Source organism: Ursus americanus, chromosome 21 (genome assembly GCF_024610735.1).
Source record: "Ursus americanus isolate L20-20 chromosome 21, mUrsAme1.1.p, whole genome shotgun sequence".
Taxonomy (NCBI): domain Eukaryota; kingdom Metazoa; phylum Chordata; class Mammalia; order Carnivora; family Ursidae; genus Ursus; species Ursus americanus.
In genome coordinates, this window is record NC_142147.1 from 14,385,632 (window position 1) to 14,405,746 (window position 20,115).

Here is a 20,115-nt window from a genome sequence, read left to right on the forward strand (position 1 = left end):
GGCTCCCTTCTTCAGTCTAGTTTATTCCTCTGAGTGGTCATTTCCTGGGTCGGGTTTGGAGCCAAGCTGGCTGTGGCCCCCTCCCCGGATCCTCCTGCCACAACTTGAATAGTGGTTATTTACAACAAGGTCTGTTCCCACAAATCAGAACCCTAAAGTATTAAAAAACAAAAAACCCACACACGCAACCAAAGGTTTGACGGGAGTAGAAAGATAGCCCTTCTGCAAGGTAGTCAGTAAACACCAGCGCTAGAAAATCAACTGCTTTAATGGCATTTCAGCAGGGAGCCTCAGCACCATGTGGGGAGAGGGAAATGGGGAGGGCTCGGTTTCTGAGTGCTTTTGGCTGGCCAGAGGGTAGCCACACTGGGCAGAGGGGCTCCCTCTGCTGGGCCATCACCTACCCTCGGTCAGTGAGGGGGCAGCAGGGGTGCCCCCCACAGCAGTCCTGCTGCAGCCAGCCCACCCGCCCGGCCGGCCCTGGGGCAGTATAGGAGCTCGGCGCGGGCCACCCTCCGCCTGGCTGAGGGAGCCAGCACCCCTGCCCCTGGGGTATCTTCTCAGCCTACTAAGCAGGAAGGAGCCTGGGCAAAAATTACATTTTAAAACCAGATTTTCACCTGAGGTGTCAACCAGATGTCACCTTTGCTTGAAACTCCCAAGTGCAAGGCTGCCAAGGGGCACGGCAGAAGCTCAGACCCTGCCCGTGCCACTTGAGGCCCAGAGGAAAGGAGAAGCCGCCTGCTGTCCTAGTCCCTGGGCTGCGGGGAGAGCCAGCCATCCCAGCGCCAGCCTCGAGTTCTGTCTGCTGCCTCCGGCCCTGGCAGCGCCAGCAGGTCCGGGCAGCAGGAGGGCTGTCCCACGGAGGACAGGGAACAGCTGCCCTCATGTTCAACAACAGCCTTGACTGGGACCTGGTCATGGGATTAAAAAATGTGTATGTGGTGTCGGGGAGGGAGAGGGGAAATCTCATTAATATAGGATATGTCATAAGCCATATATATTAAGATCATTAACAGTAATAGTCCCGCAGTGGCTCCAGCCCCTCACACATGCTCTGGTGGCGTGGCCAGCCCCGTGCCTTGGTCCAGCCTCACGCTCGGGGGCAAGGAAGGGACAGCTCGCGCCGTTTCTCCAGGCTCTGGGCCAGCAGCCCCCGAGGCTATGCACGGTACGCTGCAGGTGGCCCTGCAACAGGCCACCCCGTGGTCGTTGCTGGGCAGCAGCCCTGTCACTGGGCTGGGGTCTTGGCCTCACTGCTGTCCCCCTGGCTGGGCTTTGGCGTTAGCAGGATGAATCGGTTGAGGAGGTCTGTTTCTGAGCTGGCCTGGGCTGCCCCGTATCCCTCACCTGTGGACACAGAGGCAGGCTCAGGCTGCGGGTGCAGGTCAGAGGACCCCTGCCCAGAAGGCCTCGTCCTCCACAGGGCCTTGTGGCTGGGGAGCGGGGCACTGCAGGGACTCACCGGCATAGCTGGAGGCCTCGGCAATATTCTGGGAGCCCGTGATGTGGTGCCAGTAGGCGCTGCGGGGCAGCATGGTGGTGGGCGTGCAGGGGTACGAGTAATGTTCCGTGTCCTTGTTCAGCAGCTGTGGGGTGGAGGGGAGGGGTCCCTCCGGTTAGCTCGGGGCCGTGGCTTCCTCCCAGCCATCAGCCCAACACCCTGCCCGCCCAGCTAGAGACCGCTGGCGTACTCAGGCGCTCGGCCCGCCCACCCCCTGGCCTCCCCGGTAGCCCAGCCTGGCCGATGCCCAGAACCTCACCCGCACGTTCTTCTCCATCTCCAGCAGGACACGCTTGTGTTGCTCAGCAATGGCCAGGGTGGCACTGTGGACCCGCTGGTAAATCTGTTCCCCTTCCTGAGTCTGGAAGGTGTAGAGCCCTTCCCCAGCATCGCACATCCTAGGGGCACAAGAGGCACGGAGGGCACGGTGGTGGGGACTGCACCATACGTGTTTGGTCGAGCGCCCTGGCGTCATACGCTGGCTGCACCCGGGGCTCCCGGGGAACAGACGGGGCTGTGTGTGCAGCCCAAACGTGCCTGGCCGTTTCCATGTACCAGCGAGCTCAATGCTTTGCAAGACCCGGCCCACTCAGTCTTCTCTCCCGCCCCTCTGGTCTGCGCACCGCTATGGCTTCCTCTGTTCCGAGTTTTCTCAAACCATTTTGCAGATGAGGAAAACAGGCGCACAGGTGCTCAGTAACGGAAGCCGGCTTACACAGAGGATCACACAGAATGTAAGTCCAGGCCCGCTGGCTCCAGAGTTCAAACTATAGGTTACCCAGTCCTCACCGTAATTCTACGAGGGTGGGTACTTTTATGATCCCCTATTTGACAGTGAAGAAACGAAGCCTCGGTCCACAGACAGAGCTCTGAGCACCAGCGCCCACTCTGACGTGAACCTTAGCAGCCTGGCTTTGGTCAGCAGCTGCGCTTGGCCTGCCTGGCATGAGCGTGGAGGTCCTCATCCGTAAAACGGGACTCTTCCATTCCCTTCTGGGTTTCTATGCTGACAGACAACTAAAGCTCCCAGCACCGTGCCTGACGGGGGCAGCCAACAACATGACCACAGTGGGTCAGGGTAGGGAGGCGAGAGGGTCCTACCGGCCAGCCTCGAAGGTAAAGCGTGTGGCATCCCGGCCGTAGCGACGCAGCGAGCAGAGGGGCCACGAGACGAGCTTCACGCGGGGGTTGTGTATGTCCCAGAGGTAGATGTTCTCGTGGGTGATCTGCAGCTTGCACTCGCCGTACACGTCCAGGTTGGGACAGGGCAACAGGAAGACGTTGAAGCGGTCTGGAGTGGGAGGGAAGGAGCGGGCCGGAGCCTTTCCAGGGGAGGACTCTCCTCCCCCTCCCCTCTCCTCCCAGCCCCTTGACAGCATCCGGCCTCACCTGTCTGCTCACACTGCACTCCTGGGGCCAGGAGGTCCGGCTCTCCCAGACTGATGTCATTGAGTCGTGAACCCAGACACTCCACAGACAGCGTCTTGTACCATTCCTCCGCCTCCAGCTCTAGAGAAAGTGGTACCTCATGCCAGCCCAGGGTCCCCCACAACCCACCCTATCTGCCTCAGCCTGAAGGATCCCGCCATGCAAGGCAGGGAGGGCAAGGCCAGTGGATTCTGCCTGCTAGTCCCACCTCACCCTGGGGACCTGCTCCCTCAAAGGCGCCCCTGCCTTCACCCCCACACATCATACCCAGCCAGGGCTGGTCCTGCTTTGACTCCTCCCAACTGGACCATATGTGGCCCCAGGGGAGGCTGGACGGAAGCCTGCAGCCCCAGCTCCTCACCTGAGTCGCAGGTGAAGGTACGTGCCGAGTCGTCAGTGAATATGATGGCCACCGCCTGCCTCTTGGTCTCCTTGGGGAGCCGCGTGACACACTTGACGTTGCTGATCTCGGTCACCTGGGACAGCACCCACAGGGGACTGAGCCAGCTGGAGCGCCTCCCTCTGCATCCCCCCCCCAGGTGTGTCACCCCCAGGAGGGGGCTCTCAGACCTCGGGCCTCGGCAAATCCTCACTGCTTACAAGACTAGGGGAGCTAGGGCCCAGACCCCCTAACCTTGGGGCAGCCTCGGAGGCACACTGACTTCTCATCCGGATACTTCTCCAGCCGCTGGGGCCCCTTGCTGGAAGACTTCCGGAACACCAGCCAGCACCGCCGGTAGATCTGTGGGGCGAGACGGCGGGGGGCGTGAGGCCTCCCGGGACCACTCCCACCCAACATGGCCCTGAAGTTACCCTTGTCCACCGCAGGGGGCGGTGCTACACAGCTGTCCCCCAGACCCAGCCCAGGAGAAAACCCGGGGACGGCGGACCCCAGCAGACGCCCCCTCCCCAAACTGAGAAAGCAGGCAGGTCTTCGCTGGCTCCGAAAGGCTGTTCCACAGAGTGCTGGGACTCCCCGCGTGCCGTGCTCTGCTCTGAGCTGGATGTAAACAGCATTTAGTGAGCGCCTCCCGCTTGTCCTGAGCACTCTGCACGGCTAACCTCAGGGTCACTCCTGAGGTGGGCTTATCAACTGCACTTTACAGATAGGGAAACTGAGGCACAAGAAGTTGTCACAGCTGATAAATGGTGGGGCCTGTATTTTCAAAAGGCTGGCTAGGCCCAGAGCTGACACCTGGAGCCCACTGCATAAACGTTCTGTCCAGGACTCGGCCGTGCCAGCCACAACGGAGGGAGTGTCCTAGCGACAGGGATCAGACCCTTGCCCAGGCTCGCAGCCTGCACATCACCCCAGCACTTGTTCTCACAGCCGGCGGAGGGCTCTGGATGCAGACCGTACCTACCCCTCTCGTCTCTGGCCACCCTCTCTCCCTTCTCTGACGCCCTGGAGTGTAAGGGGCCAGGATTAGTTCCCTGTTCCAGTTGGGAAACCAGAGGCATCTTAGAAGTAAAGGGGCAGAGCCAAGAACCTGGGGTTACCCCGGAGCACAGTGCCTTCCCAGGCAAGGTTCCCTCCTGTCCAAGCACTGCCGGTGACCCTGTGCCTAAAAGCACCTAAATTCTCTGCAGCTTCCTGCACTCTTCCTGACAGGCAAGGAGCCGGGGTGCCGGGAAACGACCATGCTCCAGGGCTGGGGGGCAAACTGGCTTGTCAAACCCCTGGTGGGGGGGTGGTCTAGCCACCTGCTCAGGCTGCTGACTCTTCCTTCCCCGCCCCCTCCTCCATCCCAGGCTTGCTCCCAGCCCAGAGTCTGGCTGGGATGCACCCACTCGGTCAGCGAGCACTCCAGAAGCCTGGCAGAGCCCATTCCCAAGGAATCTCCGGTTCACCCGCTCACCGTAGGGAGCCTGAGGGGTGCCAGAGCGGAGGAAGCAAGGGGGCCGCAGCGCCTCCACGCCCGCTCTGCCATGCAGGCACCAGGTCCTGGGCAGGGAGGGCCCCAGGCCTGGTGGGCCTAGTCGGTCCCCAAGCCAAGAAGCCACTCAGAAGCAGGCCATTAATGGCTCCCATCTGGGACTTCAGGAGGCATCTCTGCCCCTGTACCCGTGGCCCTGGCTCCACCCCTGGCCTGTCCACCTCAACAGCAGCCTCAGCTCTCCGCTGGGGAGCTCCTTTAAGACGGGACTGTATATTTTACTCAGAAATCTTCCCTCCCATCCTGGCAACGTTGTTAGCACAGCTCTGCTGAACGAGTGAATGACCATCCTAAGAGCCACGCATGAGCGGATGGAGGAGTGAGTGAAGGCAGCAACCCGGACGTGCCCTGCCAGCTTGGGGTCAGGGCAGAAGGCCCAGGGGCCTGAGCACCCCCGTTGCCTGGTTACACACACACACACACACACACACACACACACACACACACACACACACACACACACACAGGGAGCCACTGCGCTGCAAGAGCCCTCCTTCCCCACTTCTCATGGTCTTTGATCACCGCCTCAGAACCAGAAACACTCCCGCTCTGCTACAGCTCTGCTGGAGGAAGGCCCTGGCGGGTAGAAGGGTCTGCTCCCCATCTCTCTCAGCCCCTCCCAGCTCACCTTTGTGAGCTGAGACAAGAAGGGCAGCCCTGGGACAAGAATGGCTGGGTGACTGAGCCCCTCACATCAGACCTGCAGGGGGAAGCTGAATCCCCCGGGGAAGGCCTCCCAGCCCCTCCTCTGCCTGTGCCCACCTGTAGGCCACCTGGTTCCCAGGTCTCCTCCTGGCACAGGTCCGTTACTGAGGCCAAGTGGCTGCCTCAAGGGGCTTGCCTTTCTGGTAAGCTCTGCCCTGCACAGTTGGCCCAGGTGGCCCCTGGGGACCGGCTAGACCCAAGCGCACAGGAATGAGGAGCCATACTAGAAGCTGGGCCCCTACTCCCTTGCCCCCTCCCCCCGCCCCCCTCAGCTTCAGCTTCTCCCCTTGTTCTGTGCTCCAAGTGGACTCCATCCCTCTCTCCGCACAGCAGCAAGGTGGCTGATGCCCACCAGGGCCGGTGTGCTGGGCTGGAACCCAGGCTGGGATACAAATTCAAATCCAGCTAAGCCTCCTGATATGCGCACAGCTCCGCCGCTGCACTCCGCCTGGACAGAACAACCCCACAGGGGCCACAGGGCCACAGAAGGGGAGGAGGGGCAAGAACCACCCCTCTCCAAGGCCAGCCCCGTTCAGGCTGGTATCCAGGCAGGGAAGCCATATCAGAGCCCTATTCCTCCCCCACCCCACTCAGGCTGAGCCAGGAGCCTTGAGCAGTCTGATCCCACCCCACCCCCATCAGAGCAATGGGGGAGGGGAGGAAGAGAGAGACAGGAGACCCCGGGGAAACACAGACTCGGGCCACGGAGGGTTCCCTTCCCCCCCCGGAGAGGGTGCGGCCACCAAGACCCCTCACTGGGGGTGGGGGAGGGTCAGCAGGGGAATGGAGGCAGCTCTTGGACAGCCTCACCAAGATCATTAAGTTGGTCCCTGAAGCCCCTGCTCAGGCCCTCTGGGGAGGCGGCGGAGGCCGTCCTCACCAGGAGCCGGTGGGAGGTGGGTCTGAGGCCTCATCCCCTCAGACCGCTGAGCCCCCAGTTGTGGGCCAAGCAACCCCACAAGCGCCACCGCCAACAACTCGGAGGAAAGCAGCCTGTCCCAGAGCCACAGACCATCCTGCCCTAAGTTCCATTCATAAACCACATAAATACCAGCTTCTGCGCCCTCCGCGCCCTCCCACCACTGCCCTGCCCCACGGCCGAGCGCTCCCCTTTCCCAGCACTTCCCGGGCAGTGAAAGCAGTAACCAAAATAAATACACAAGGAGCCGCACACGGAGAGCCACGGGCAGCTGGGGGGACGAGGGACTTAAAAGAAAAGAGGCCAGGAGAGGGGAGGGGAGAAGCGGGGAGGCGAGGAGGCCGCGGCCAGGGGGCGGCGAGGGGAAGCGAGAGGTGGGTCCCCGGCTGCGCCGGGGCCCCGCAGCGCCAGCCGCTCCCGCCGCCGGCCGGGCCACAACTTCAACAATGGCAGGGGCCCCGCGGCCGGGACGGCGACCGGCTGGGGCGGGGGCGCAGGCGGCACATGCCGGGCGGCCGCCGGCCACAAGCCTCGAGCCCGTGGGAGCGCGACGCCGGCCCCACGGGCACCCGCGCCCCGGCCCCCCGGGCTCCCGGCCAGGCCCCCCGCGCGGCGGCTCACCCCCAGCTTCCTGCTCTTCATCTTCACGTAGCCTTGCTTGACGATGTCATTGAAATTGGTCGCCATGGTCTCCCCCCACCCGGGCTCCGGGGCGCCGCCGGGCCGGGCTGCCCAGGTGGCCGGGGGTTCGGATCCTCCTATCACCTGTTCCAGACGCTCCGTCGGCGGGGCCGGCGGCCACTCCTCACCTCGCCTGCCTCAGCATTGTTCTAGCAGCTCCTCGGCCCGGCGCCTGCTGCAAATAAAAATGACAGGGAGATTAGACAGTGACATCTTTCTCTTCCCCTGGCTGTCTCGCTCTTTTTTCCTTCCTCTTGCCACACTCCTCCCTCCCTGCCTCCGCCCGCCCTCCTTCCTTCCCTTCCCTCCCCACCCCGGGACGGCAGAACCATTCAGGAAAACCGAGGTGGAGGCAGCGGCGAGGAAAATGGTCCAGCCCAGTCCCCTCCCTCAAGGCTGGGGCTGGAGGTTAACCCCTTCTTGGGAGGACGGGCGCCGGCTCCCACTGTGGAGCCGGGGACACAGGGAGGTGGCCCGGGAGCTGCGGTCCCGTCCCATCTCCCGTTACGACTCTGGAGCGGACTTAGGGTGCCCAGCCCAGGGCCAGGCCCCCTCCCATGCCCAGGAACCTCAAGGGAGAGCCTTCCAAGACAGAGGAGGTGGGGATTCCCAGGAAATGGCATGGAGTCCGGGGTCTGAGTGAACCCCACACTCTCCAAGGTTCATTCAGGACAATTTGCCTTGTCAGGTTCAGCAGACCCCCGAGTCCCTCTGCCCCACACCATTCTATACCTGCTTCTCTCCAGCCCCAGGAGGGAGGCCGCAAATCAAGCCCGCCCAGGCCCTCCTCCCGGCCCCTGGAACTCCAGCAGCTCTCGGGTGCTGCTTCCTGGGTGGGAGGGCAGAGTCCGGCAGGGCGGGCCCCCAGATAAGCCTGAGGAATGTGCTGGGCCGGCTGGAGGTGGCCACTGTGGAAGCAGTCACCTCGGCATGGCCCTGTGCTAGGAAAACGGGCTGCCCTGCGCGGGCCATGCGGCGCCCCACGCCCTGAGCATGGGCAGGGGTTAATTACAGAGAGAACCAGCAATCACCTGGCCCTGGGCTTGAGGACACTGCCAGAGAGCTGTGAGGAGCACCAAGGGGAAGTCAGTATGGAGGGGGAAACGGGGATGCCAGCAGGGCCTCTCAGAAGCAGACAGATAAACACAGAGCTAAGACGCAGACTAGGGGAGGCGGGGGTATCTCAGCAAGGACGCAGTCCAACACACCCATTCTACAGATGGGGAAAAGAAGGTTGCCTGGAAAGGATAAGCAGCATGGCTAAGGTCACACAGCAAATCTAGGGCCCAGCCAACAATGAATGAGAAGTTTCAGAGCGGGTGATGGAGGCAGACCCAGGGAGGTGGGAATGTCCTGCGGCCATCTCTGGCTGCCCACCAGCACGCCCCTCTGCCCGCTCTGCCATCCAGGCTCAGCAGCAGGGCTCTGCCGGCAACATTCCCCCCCCCCCCGCCCCGCCATGTCTCCAGGACTGCTAGGTGGGAATGGAGCAGCATTTCTGGGGTCAGCTGGGCATCTGTGCTGCCACGATGAAGCCCTAGGGCCGGCATGCTGCTGGATCTGCCAGCAACGTGGCACTAATTACTCTCCTGGAGGACTGGCTGTTGAGTCCCTAACAAGGAACAGATGGGCCTACCCCAGTGGGCACGCACAAACAAGGGGAGGGGCGGAGAGGGTAATGCTCCCCTAGCCTGCTTGCACCTGACGGCCTCCTCAGCACACCCTCAGCTGCCTCCCTGCCCACTCACTTCCTCTATCCCAGCCCCCTGGCATCCAAGAGCCTCCCAGATGGGACACCCAAGGGCTCTGCTTCCCACTTGTAAAGTCTGGTCTAGGGTTCCCTCCCCAGGACTGACCCCAAACAGCCCTGCCATACCTGGGCTCTGGCGGCAGAGACGGGTAAGTTTTCCCAGCTCTGCCGCTCCTGCCTGCCCATGGGGCTGCCTTGCCCCCACAGCAAGGACCACCTCCGTAAAACTCCCCTCCAAGATGACAGCAGGCTGGCCACTGGCCACAAGTCCTCGGGGTTTACTCAAGGCACTCAGGAATGTGAATCTAGCAGCCTGGCGGCTCTGGTCACCCACTTCACTTTTCTGTGCCTCAGTTTCCCCATCAGTAAAAAAATGAGAATAAATCCACCTACTTTAAAAGAGGAAATATATTCATGGGCACCTATCTGCCCACTTAGGACCCAGAGCTTCTGCCTTGAAAACTAAGGCCTATTTTCATTTCAAATGCTGTGAAACCACCATAACCAAGCCTTCCACCTGCCCAGTGCAGGCCTCTTGCCAAGACTCCACCGGCCGGCTACCTTCCCAAGCGACCGTGACGCCAAGCTCTCGAGAGCACCACTGCCGTGTCTGTCTGTCCACAGGCCCACGCCCCAAGCCTCACAGAAATAAACCAGCAGAGCAGTCTTCCACGGGAAGCCCGGGCAGCAAAGGGCTTGGCAGCTCCCCTGGCCACACTCAGTCCCTCATGGAGTTTGCAAGACCAAGAGCCTGCCGGGGACTCAAAGTGGTACAGCAAAGGGAAGTGAGAGGGGGAAAGGCCAACAGGTGGACCCACAAATCTGATGGGCAGTGGGATCAGGTGGGGGGAGTACCAGCACAAACACAGCCCCGAGGGCCTGCACTGCGTGCAGCTGGAGAGGGGACCCACGCGGGCTCAAGGCATGTGGCACGGTATTGCTCTGAAGGCCAGGAACAGGGCTGAGGCCACTTTCCCCATCACTGTTGAGCTACCACCTGCCCTGTCTTGCACAGCCCGCCCGCAGCTGGGAAGAATGCCCCACTCATTCAAGGCCTGAGGTCTCGGGCCTGGGAGCTCAGCTCCGAACACCCAGAAAAGCTCAGCAGAGTGCCCAGCAGCCCCCTCAGTCCTGCAGGGGGGAGAACGGCCCCCCATTCTTCCTCCCAGCTTGGCATCAACATGGCCGCCCAACCAGAAATGGGACCCACCCTGAGCCGGGCCACTAAGGGCTCCTGTACATAGAGAGCCAGGCTCCCAGGCCCCTTTCCCCAGCTCTCCCCAGGAAGGGCAGATGTCCTGGGGGACAGGGAGACTCCCTGGTGCCCAGCAGAGGGGCTGGGACAGGCCCACCTGCCCCCCAGGGCAGCCGAAGCCCCCCCTCCCTGCACCTGGATTCTGCCTGGAGCCTTTGGCTCCAGAACAGACGCTACTTGCTGCTGTTGGCAACCAATGGCTGAGCAGGAGAGGCCGCCTGCCTGGCTGGGCCTCCCCACCCCATGACAGATAGGATCTTATCAGGGCTTCAGGGACAGCCCTACCTGTTGTCTGGCTGTCTCACCCCCTGGCAAAGATCCTATCGGCAGGATTCTCTCTGGCACCAGGGGCATTTCCCATCACCTGTACTCAGGCCTCGCTCCCCCCCCCCCCGTGTGATTCTTATCAAGGGCCAGGAGAGGATTCCCCCTTCCCAGCCTTTGCCTCCAGCCCTGCAAATCCCCTCGAAGGGAACCACCACCTCTACACTGCAGGTCTCAGCCAAGCCAGCGGCCGAGACAGATCTGGACAGAGAGAAACAGGGGGAGGAGGGAGCGTCTGGAAGCCACGGGGTCCTGGGCCCTTCAGTCAGGACAGACATGCTATGTTGACACACCGCGCCACTCTGCTCTCTCCTGGTCCCTCGCCCAACCCTCTGGCCTCATCTCCCCCCTGCTACGTAAGCACAGCCTCCTTCTATCTGTTCCTCAACGTGCCTAAATCCTTCCCACGCAGGACCCCTGCACTTGCTGTTCGGCGCCTGCAACACGGTTCCCTCAGACGGGCCAAGGTTCATTCTACCGCTTCGTTCAGGTCTCAGTTCAAATGTCACCTCCTCTGAAAGGCCTTCCCTGACCACTCTGGCCAAAGAAGCCATGCCAGTCAGTCTCCACCCACTTCACTGTCTTCATCACACACATCACTATAGGATTGTCTCGTTTCTTCATCTCTTCCTTTACCACTTGGCCACTTTCCGTCTCCCAGAACACTCTAGAACATCAGTGCCTTCTCTGTCTAGTTAACAGCTTCATCCCAGTGCACACACTGGTGCCGAGCGAAGAGTAAGTGCTCCATAGTTGGGGACTGAAAGCATAATTCTCTCCAGGACTTGTACTCCTCACCCCTTCTCCCACCACCAGCCATATTCACCTGGCAGGACCCAGCTCAACTTCCCGAGGCCTGTAAGTAGCGCTGGGCTCCCACTTCCCTGGGTCCCAGGGCTTTGGCAGGGCTGTCATGGCCAGCAAACTGTTGTTCCTGGAGAACCAGCTGGGCCCCAGACCCAGTTCAGTTCAAAGCTGCCTCGGGGGAGAGAGTACTGCTGACACTGTGCCCAGGCCTGGCCAGGCTGCCCCACCTTGGTCAGGGTTGTAGGGTGCCCTGCCCAGGAAGAAAGAGCGAAAAGGAGCCAGCACCCAAGCACAGAGAGGCAAGCAACTGGGTAGGAGGGTGCACAGCTCCTGACAACCCATCCTGGAAGGGGGGCAGAAATGGCCTGTGCTTGAGCCCCATCTCTCCGCAAGGGGCAAGAAAAGAGACTGCACTAAACAAGACCAGCCTCCAACCGCTGCCATGAATCCTGCTGGGCCGAGTCTCACTGCCCTTGACTTGCAGACCCCTAAACCCCAAATGCTCCATCCCAGAATCCTGGCAACTGCGGTGCCCCCACAGCTTGCGACTGGCCTGCACAGAGGCCCCGCTCTGCCCACATCACCCAGGTGCTCAGCCTCTGCTCACCCCTCTTTGCAGTGACAGAAAGCATTTAACTGGAAGCAGGGCCTTGGGGGCGGTGGACAGTCCCCCAGGGCCAGGGGAGGAAGGTTCAAGGAGAGGGGAGCTGGCATGAGTTTAAGTTGTAGGATAGCAACGATTTGCAGGTGGGGGTGGGCAGTAGGCAGCTGGGGTAGAGAAGTCTCTTGGAATTTGGGGGAGCTGATAGAGGGCAGGCCATGGGGAGCAGGAAAGTGGGGAGGAGGATGGGGGCTGCGATGGGCTGGGATATGCCCCTTGGGGATGGCAGGCCCAGAGCAGAGAGCACAGGAGCCTGAGCTTCTCCCACGGCTGGTGTGGGGCAGGGGTGAGGGCAGGCCCCGACCTGGGCTCCCCTGGAGAGGAGCGCTGGGGTAGGTGGAGCTCGGGGAGAGTTTCGGGGTCCCGGGGGGCTTTTGCGGGCGAGTCCCCAAGGGCCCCTCCGCCGACAGGGTAGGTAGGTCCTATGGGCTTGGCGAGTTCTCCGGCTCGAGTCGCCGAGGGTCTCGCGGGCTCGGGCGCGGCCTGGGGCCCCCTCCCCGCTCGCGCCCCCCAAGTTACCTGGGCGCCAAGGCCCGGGCCCGGGGCGCTTGCTCGGCGGGCGGCGGGCCAGGCTCATGCCCACGTCACGGTGCGGCCGGCGGGGGCAGCGGGGCGGCGGTGGCGCCGGGCTCCGGGCGGGGAGCGCGAGGGAGGCGCGGCCACCGGGCTGGGCTCCGGCAGGGACTCGACTGCGCTGCCCCCGCCGCCGGGGTCCCGCCCCGCCCGGCCCGAGGCCCGCCCCCGCCGTATTCCTCCGAGCCGCGGGACACCGGCTTCCGCCCCGGCCCTCACCCCCCGCCCCAGCTCGCCCTCCGTAACCCGCCCAGCCCCACCGCCCCTCCCTGGGTCCCCAATCCCAGCCTCCTGTCGCCTCCCAGCCCCCGAACAATGAACCCTAGAACAGCTCCCAGCCCCCAAATCTCAACCCCCAATTCCTTCAGGAATCACGCGCGCGCGCACACACCCATTGCTCCCCTTTTTCCAATAGGACTCCCAGGTCCGTCCAAGCCCAGCCTCCCTGAAACCTCCTCAGCGGTCCCCCCACCCTCCAACACACACTCGGGTAGCCGCAACAGCACCTCTACCCCGGGGGTCCGCTCCCCTAGCTGTCTGCCAGCCTCTCCCTCCCCTGGCCTCCACTCCATCCTCAAAACACCCAGTACTGCCAGTCTCCGTCCGCTTGAGACATCGGCCTTAAGTCCAAACCCCATTCCTCTCTGTCACCCCCCAGCACACGCGCTCACCTCCTGCCCCTCCGGCCTGTAGTGCAGGTGCCTTGTGCCTGGCCTGCCCGAATCTCAAGCCACAGGCCACCTCAGCTGCGGGGCAGGGATGGGGACGTTCCCAGGGAACTTCCTGGGGAGGGAAGGTCTCACCCCTCTGGTTTTCAGGTCTGCACCCGCGTACACCAGTGGTTCTCAAAGTGTGCTCCCTGGGCCAGAAGGGTCATCCCAGCATTGCTCTGAAGCGTATTAGATACGCAAATCCCCTGCCCCACCCCAGATGAAATCAGACTCCGGGAGCAGCGCCCAGAAATCTGTGTTTTCTCAAGCTCCTAGGTGATTCTGATGCACGCTCTCCACCGCATTGGACCAAACAGACAACAAAACAGAAGGGCAAGCTCTCAGGTCCCCTCCCCCCTCGGAGCTTTGTACCATCACTTTGCTATTGCTCAATAAAGCTTGCTTTGCTGCCCACCAAAAAACAAAAACACAACGCAAAATCAAACCCAAAACAACCAACCAACAACAACAAAAACGAAACAAAAGGCCGCACCTGGACAACAGAAACCTCGAGAAACGAGAAACGAAAACGCCTCCAAGTCCAAGCCTTGTCCAGGTGTCCTCAGAGATGGGCCTAAGGCATGGAGGGACCAAGACCCACAGCCCTCTCCCACAGCGTCCATGCCCCTGCCTCCAAGACACTGGGTCTCAGCCTTGCCCAGGCTTGCCTAGGGAGCGTCTTAGGGGGCTGCTTCCCTTTCTCTGAACATTTCCCTGGGTAGTCATTGTGGTGCCCGGGACCCCCAAGGGTGCCCCCAGGACCCCCAGCAGCCTCCCACCCTGGGCCTGAGCTAACCAGCCCTACGTGGCCAGGGGAGGAAGCAGCTGCACTGGTCCCTGCTGGCCAAGCCTGCCTGGGTCTCGACCTTCCGAACTCCCCACGCATCTCCCGAACTTGACCTACCTGCTCTGCCTCAAAGCCCAGCCTATAGAGCCCCCAGCACTTGATCCATTATAGCAAACTGTTTTCGACAGAAACCTCTGCAGGACTTTTGGCCAACAACAACAACCACAACAAAGCATCTTCTCGGAGTGCCTGGGTGGCTCAGTCAGTTAGGCGTCCCACTATTGATTTCAGCTTGGGTCATGATCTCAGGGTCCTGGGAGCCAGCCCTGCATGTAGCTCCGTGCTCAGCGGGGAGTCTGCTTGAAGTTCCCTCTCCCCCTCTCCCGCAGCCCCTCCCCCTGCTCGCTCGCATATGTGCATGCACACACACTCTCTCTCTCTGTCTAAATAAATAAATAACTTTTAAAAAAAAAGCATCTTCTCTGGAGTGGGGTTTCACAAATATCTTCCTTCTCTATGTTCATCATTTTCACCCAATCCACTCTCTGTGTGCACTATTGTCACCTAAAGGTTTTTTAATTAAACATTTTATTTTGAGATAGTTGAAGAGTCACATGAAATTGTAAGCTACAGTACAGAGAGCTCCACGTCCTTTACCCAGTTTCCTTCAACGGTGACATCTGTGCTGGGGCACAATGTCAAACCCGGATACTGACGCTGAAACAGTCAGGATATGGACGGTTTCCATCACCACCAAGATTTATCTGTGCTGTTTTTCTTTATAGCCACACCCACTGCCCTCCCACTCTCACCCCTCCTTCACCCTGGCAACTACCAATCTGTTCTCTATTTCTATACTTTGGTCATTTCCAGAATGTTAGAAGATTAGAATCATGGGATCCCATTAGTATGGGATCTTTGGGGAATGGCTTTTTTGCATGCAGCGTAATTCTTTGGCAATTCATCCAAGTCGCTGTTGCGTGTATCAATAGTGTGTTCCTTCCACTGCCAAGTAGTATTCCATGATAGGGATGTACCACAATTTGTTTATTCATACACCCACTGAAAGACGTTTGGGTGGTTTCCAGTTTGGGGCCATTATGAATAAAGCTGCTATAAACCGTTCATGTACAGGTTTTTGTGTGAACATAAGTCTTTATTGCTCTGGGATAAATGCCTAGGAGTGCAATTACTGGGTCATATGGTAAATGGGTTTAGTTAAAAAAAAAAAAAAAAAAAAAGCCTGCCAAACTGTTTTCCAGAATGGCTATACCATTTTACATTCCCACCACCGAAGTATGAATGATTCCGTTTCTGCACACCCTTGCCAGCCTTTATGGTCGTCGCTACGTCTCTTTTTTTAAAATTTTTTTAAAGCCATTCTGTAAGTGTGTCGTGATATCATTACAGTTTAAATTTGCATTTTCCTAACGGTGGATGCTGTTGAACATCTTTTCACGTGCTAATTTGCCATCTGTGTGCCATCGTCTTCAGTGAAATGTTTCTTCATGTCTTTTGTCCATGTTCTAGTTTGATTATTTGCTTTTTTGTTGTTGAGTTTTGAGAGTTCTTTATATATTCTAGATACTAGTCCTTTCTCAGATGTGTGTTTTACAAATATTTTCTCCCAGTCTGTAGCTTGTCTTTTCATCCGCTTAACAAGATCTTTCGCAAAGCAAAATTTTAAAATTTCAATGAAGTCCAAATTATCAACTTTCCCTTCGATGGATTGTGCTTTTGGTGTCAAGTCTAAGAACTCTTTGCCTGGCCCTTGTTCCTAAAGATTCTCTCCTATGTTTTTTTTTTTTTTTTAAAGATTTTATTTATTTATTTGACAGAGATAGACAGCCAGTGAGAGAGGGAACACAGCAGGGGAGTGGGAGAGGAAGAAGCAGGCTCATAGCGGAGGAGCCCGATGTGGGACTCGATCCCGGTACGCTGGGATCACGCCCTGAGCCGAAGGCAGACGCTTTAACGACTGCGCTACCCAGGCGCCCCTCTCTCCTATGTTTTATTCTAAAAGTTCAATAGTTTCATGTTTTATGGATAAGACTGCTATCCATCTTCTGTTAAATTTTGAAGGAGGTACAAGACATAGGTTGATGTTGTTTTCCCCAATGGCCTGTGATGTCCAATGGTTCCAGCACCATTGTGAGATTTTCTACATAATCATGTCATCTGCATGTAGAGACACTTTTCTTTCTTTCTTTCCTCTCTGTATGTCTTTTACTTCCTTTTCTTACCTTATTGCTTTGGCTAGAATTTTCAACACTGTGTGGACTAAGAGTAGAGAGACCTGATATCCTTTCCTTGCTCTTGATCTTAGGGGAAAAGCGTTCAGTTTCTTGCATCAAGAGGGCAATGTATGAGGCATATAAATATCGATTGGATATTTGGTGATGGTGTCGTCGAGTTCTTCTATTTCCTTGCTGATTCTCTATCTAGTTGTTCCATCAATAGTTGAGAGAAGGCTATGGATGTCTTCAACTATTATTGTGGATTTGTCCATTTCTCTTCAGTTCTATCGGGTTTTTTTTTTTTAAGATTTTATTTATTTGAGAGAGTGAGAGAACCACACCAGATGGTGTGATAAATTTTGCTTTAACTGTCAAACATAGTTTAGAAAACTCAAGAAGAGGGGCGCCTGGGTAGCGCAGTCATTAAAGCATCTGCCTTCGGCTCAGGGCGTGATCCTGGCGTTATGGGATCGAGCCCCACATCAGGCTCCTCTGCTGGGAGCCTGCTTCTTCCTCTCCCACTCCCCCTGCTGTATTCCCTCTCTCGCTGGCTGTCTCTCTGTCACATAAATAAATAAATCTTTAAAAAAAAAAAGAAAGAAAGAAAACTCAAGAAGAAAAAGAAAGATGATTGTATTTGCCCATATTTTTGCTTCCCTTTCATCCCTCTAAATGCCCTCTGATGTCCTTTCATCCCTCTTAATGTTCTAAGGCTCCTTCCTTTATTGTTTTCTTTCTGTTTAGAGAATCCCCTTTAGTAATTTTTTTTTAGGGTTGATATAAATTTTCTTAGTTTTCCTTTATCTGAAAATGTCTAGATTTTCCCTTACTCCTGAAGAACACTGCCAATGGGTACAGGATTCTAGGTTAACAGTTCTTTTCTTTCAGCACTTAAAAATTATTTTGCCCCTTCCTTCTGGCCTCCATGGTTTGTGATGAGAAATCTATTGTCATTCCAATTGTTTTCCCCTTATATGTAAGGTGTTGTTTTCTTCTGGCTGCCTTCAAGATTTTTTTCCTTCATCTTTAGCTTTCATAAGTTTAATTTTGTTGTATCTCAGAGTGGCTTTATTTGGATTGTCCTCTTCGGCATTCATTCAGCTTCTTGAATCTGTAGGTTTATATCCTTTACTAAATTTGAGAAGTTTTCGGCCATTATCTTCAAGTACTTTTTTAGACCTGCCCTCTTTCTCCTCTCCTTCTGGGACTCTGATGAAACAAATTTTTATTTATTTATATATTTTTAAGATTTTATGTATTTATTTGACAGAGAGAGAGAGAGCACAGCAGGGGGAGCAGCAGGCAGAGGGAGAGGGAGAAGCAGGCTCGCCAAGCAAGGAGCCCAATGTGGGGCTCGGTACTAGGACCCTGGGATCATGACCTGAGCCAAAGGCAGAGGCTTAACCACTGAGCCACCCAGGTGCCCCTGATGAAACAAGTATTAAATTTTTTGTTAATAATCCCACAAGTCCCTGAGGCTCTGTTCCTTTTTATTTTTTTTTTCAGTCTATTTTCTCTCTGTCGTTCAAATTGAGCAATTTCTATTGTTCCATCTTCCAGTTCACTGGTTCTTTCCTCTGTCTCCTTTATCCTGCTGTTGAGCCCACCCACTGAGTGTTTTATTTCAGTGGTTGTACTTTTCAATTCTAAAATTTCCATTTAGCTTTCTTTACACCTTCTGTTTGTTTGCCGAGACTCATTTTTTCATTTGTTTCAAGTGTATTTGTAATTGTTCGTTGAATCTTTTTTTTTTTAATCATGGATACTTTGAAACTTTATCAGAGAATTCTAACATCTCTATCATCTCAGTGTGATATTTCTTGGTTGTCTTTTTTTTTAAGATTATTTATTTGAGAGAGAGAGAGAGAATGAGCAGGAGGAGGGGCAGAGGGAGACGGAGAAGATCTCAAGGAGACTCCCCACTGAGTGCAGAGCCCGACACAGGGCTTGACCTCATGACCCTGGGGATCATGCCCCGAGCCAAAACCAAGAGCTGGGTGCTCAACCAACTGAGCCACCCAGGTGCCCCTTGGTTGTCTTTTTGTGTTCATTTGTGATCATTCTGATTCTTGGTATTAGTGGTGTTTTGAACTGGTGCTCTCTGATTCTGCTCCAGCAGGGGATGGGAGTGTGGGGGGTAGCCAGCACCTGGTTACAGCCAAGTGGACATAGAAGTCTAGATTCTCTACTTGGCCTCTGTTGACAAGTGGGAGGGCAGTGCTCCTCATTCTTGTTGGGTAGGGTTGTTCTCGACTGACGTCACAGTGGGGGTGGCCTCACTGCCACTGGGCAGTGGTGAAAGTCCTGACTTTCCACTAGACTTCCTCTGATATCATCCCAGAGAAGAGGGAAAGGGGTGCCTCATTATTGCCAGGTCAAGTGGAAGCTGAGGCCCCCCATGTGGTCTCCACTGACATGGCAGCAGGGGTGCCTCACTGTGGGTTGGGGACGCCTGCTGAGGGCGGAAGTCTAGGCTCCCCATTGAGCCTTTGCTGGTGTGGGTGAGGATGGGGCCACAATTTTTTTCTGTGGTTTTTGGCTGGCGTAGATAGTTATCATCTAAAAGTTTTCTGTCTTGCCAGGACGCCCCTTTCCAGGCTGGATAGGGCAGGCTTTTGTCAGAGCTTTCTTTTGGTTTGTGCCCACTGGCATCTCCCGGGGGCTGACTTCTTCAGCATCAAGAGGGCAATGTATGAGGCAGAGCGAAAATCCAGGGAGCTCACCACTGTGTTCTTGCTCGGGCCCCACCTTCCCTAGCCTGTCTGCCTTCTCCTTGCTGCTTTTCAGTCTTCTTGTATTTGTTTTACATATACGTTCCAGGGTTTTTAATTGTACTTAGTGGGAGGAATAGAGAAAAGTGGGACTACTTTATCTTTCCAGAAGCAAAAAAGTGCCAACTCATTGAAGAAAAAGAGACCAGGATGCCTGTGTGGCTCAGTCGGTTAAGCATCTGCCTTCAGCTCATGTCCTGGGATTGGGCTCCTTGCTCAGTGGGGAGCCTGCTTCTCCCTCTGCCTGCTGCTCCCTCTCCCCTGCTCGTGCTTTCTCACTGTGTCTCTCAAATGGATAAATAAAATGTTTAAAAAAACAACAACCCATGAACACCACCCCTGCTCTGCCCTTGAACTAAGTAATACTATTCATCGAACCACAGATTAGATGAGTGCCAGTTTATATGAATATAATTATACATGTGTGTGTGCTTATATATACACACATACAGACATATATATAACGTACTATGTATGTATAGATAGAGTATTATATGCCTATTAAAGCTTTATTGAAGTGTAATTGAGTTACAATAAACTGCACATATTTATTTATTTATTTATTTATTTTATTTTTTTTAAGATTTTATTTATTTATTTGACAGAGATAGAGACAGCCAGAGAGAGAGGGAACACAAGCAGGGGGAGTGGGAGAGGAAGAAGCAGGTTCATAGCAGAGGAGCCTGATGTGGGACTCGATCCCAGAACGCCGGGATCATGCCCTGAGCCGAAGGCAGACGCTTAACCACTGTGCCACCCAGGCACCCCAAACTGCACATATTTAAAATGCACAGTGTGATGCCTTTCGATATAGGCATTCTTATCGGCACAACCAAGATAGTGAACATATTTGTCTTTCCAGTTCCTTCCTCCCTCTCATTCCTCCTCTGCCATCCCTCACCCCCATCAGTCCCCAGGCAATCAGCAGTTTGCTTCCTGCTGCTAGATATTAGTTTGCATTTTCTGCTAATTTTATAGATCCACACATATGGCAAAATACAACAGGAATAAAAAGAACACACTCGGGAGAGCGGCAAGGACACGGGTGAATCTCAAAATGATTATG

General features: G+C 56.4%; 1 protein-coding gene across 1 annotated transcript; it reads right to left on the reverse strand.

The window, feature by feature from the left end:
• Positions 1–250: 250 nt before the first annotated feature.
• Positions 251–7,999, reverse strand: DOK4 (docking protein 4). Its single transcript, XM_045806859.2, has 9 exons — positions 7,907–7,999; positions 7,115–7,349; positions 3,567–3,674; positions 3,294–3,408; positions 2,894–3,013; positions 2,606–2,795; positions 1,764–1,902; positions 1,466–1,589; positions 251–1,350 (listed from the first exon to the last, which is right to left on the reverse strand). Exons 2-9 carry the CDS (start codon positions 7,178–7,180, stop codon positions 1,232–1,234), a joined length of 981 nt encoding a protein of 326 aa, XP_045662815.2. The 5' UTR covers positions 7,181–7,349; positions 7,907–7,999; the 3' UTR covers positions 251–1,231.
• Between the last annotated feature and the right edge of the window lie 12,116 nt (positions 8,000–20,115).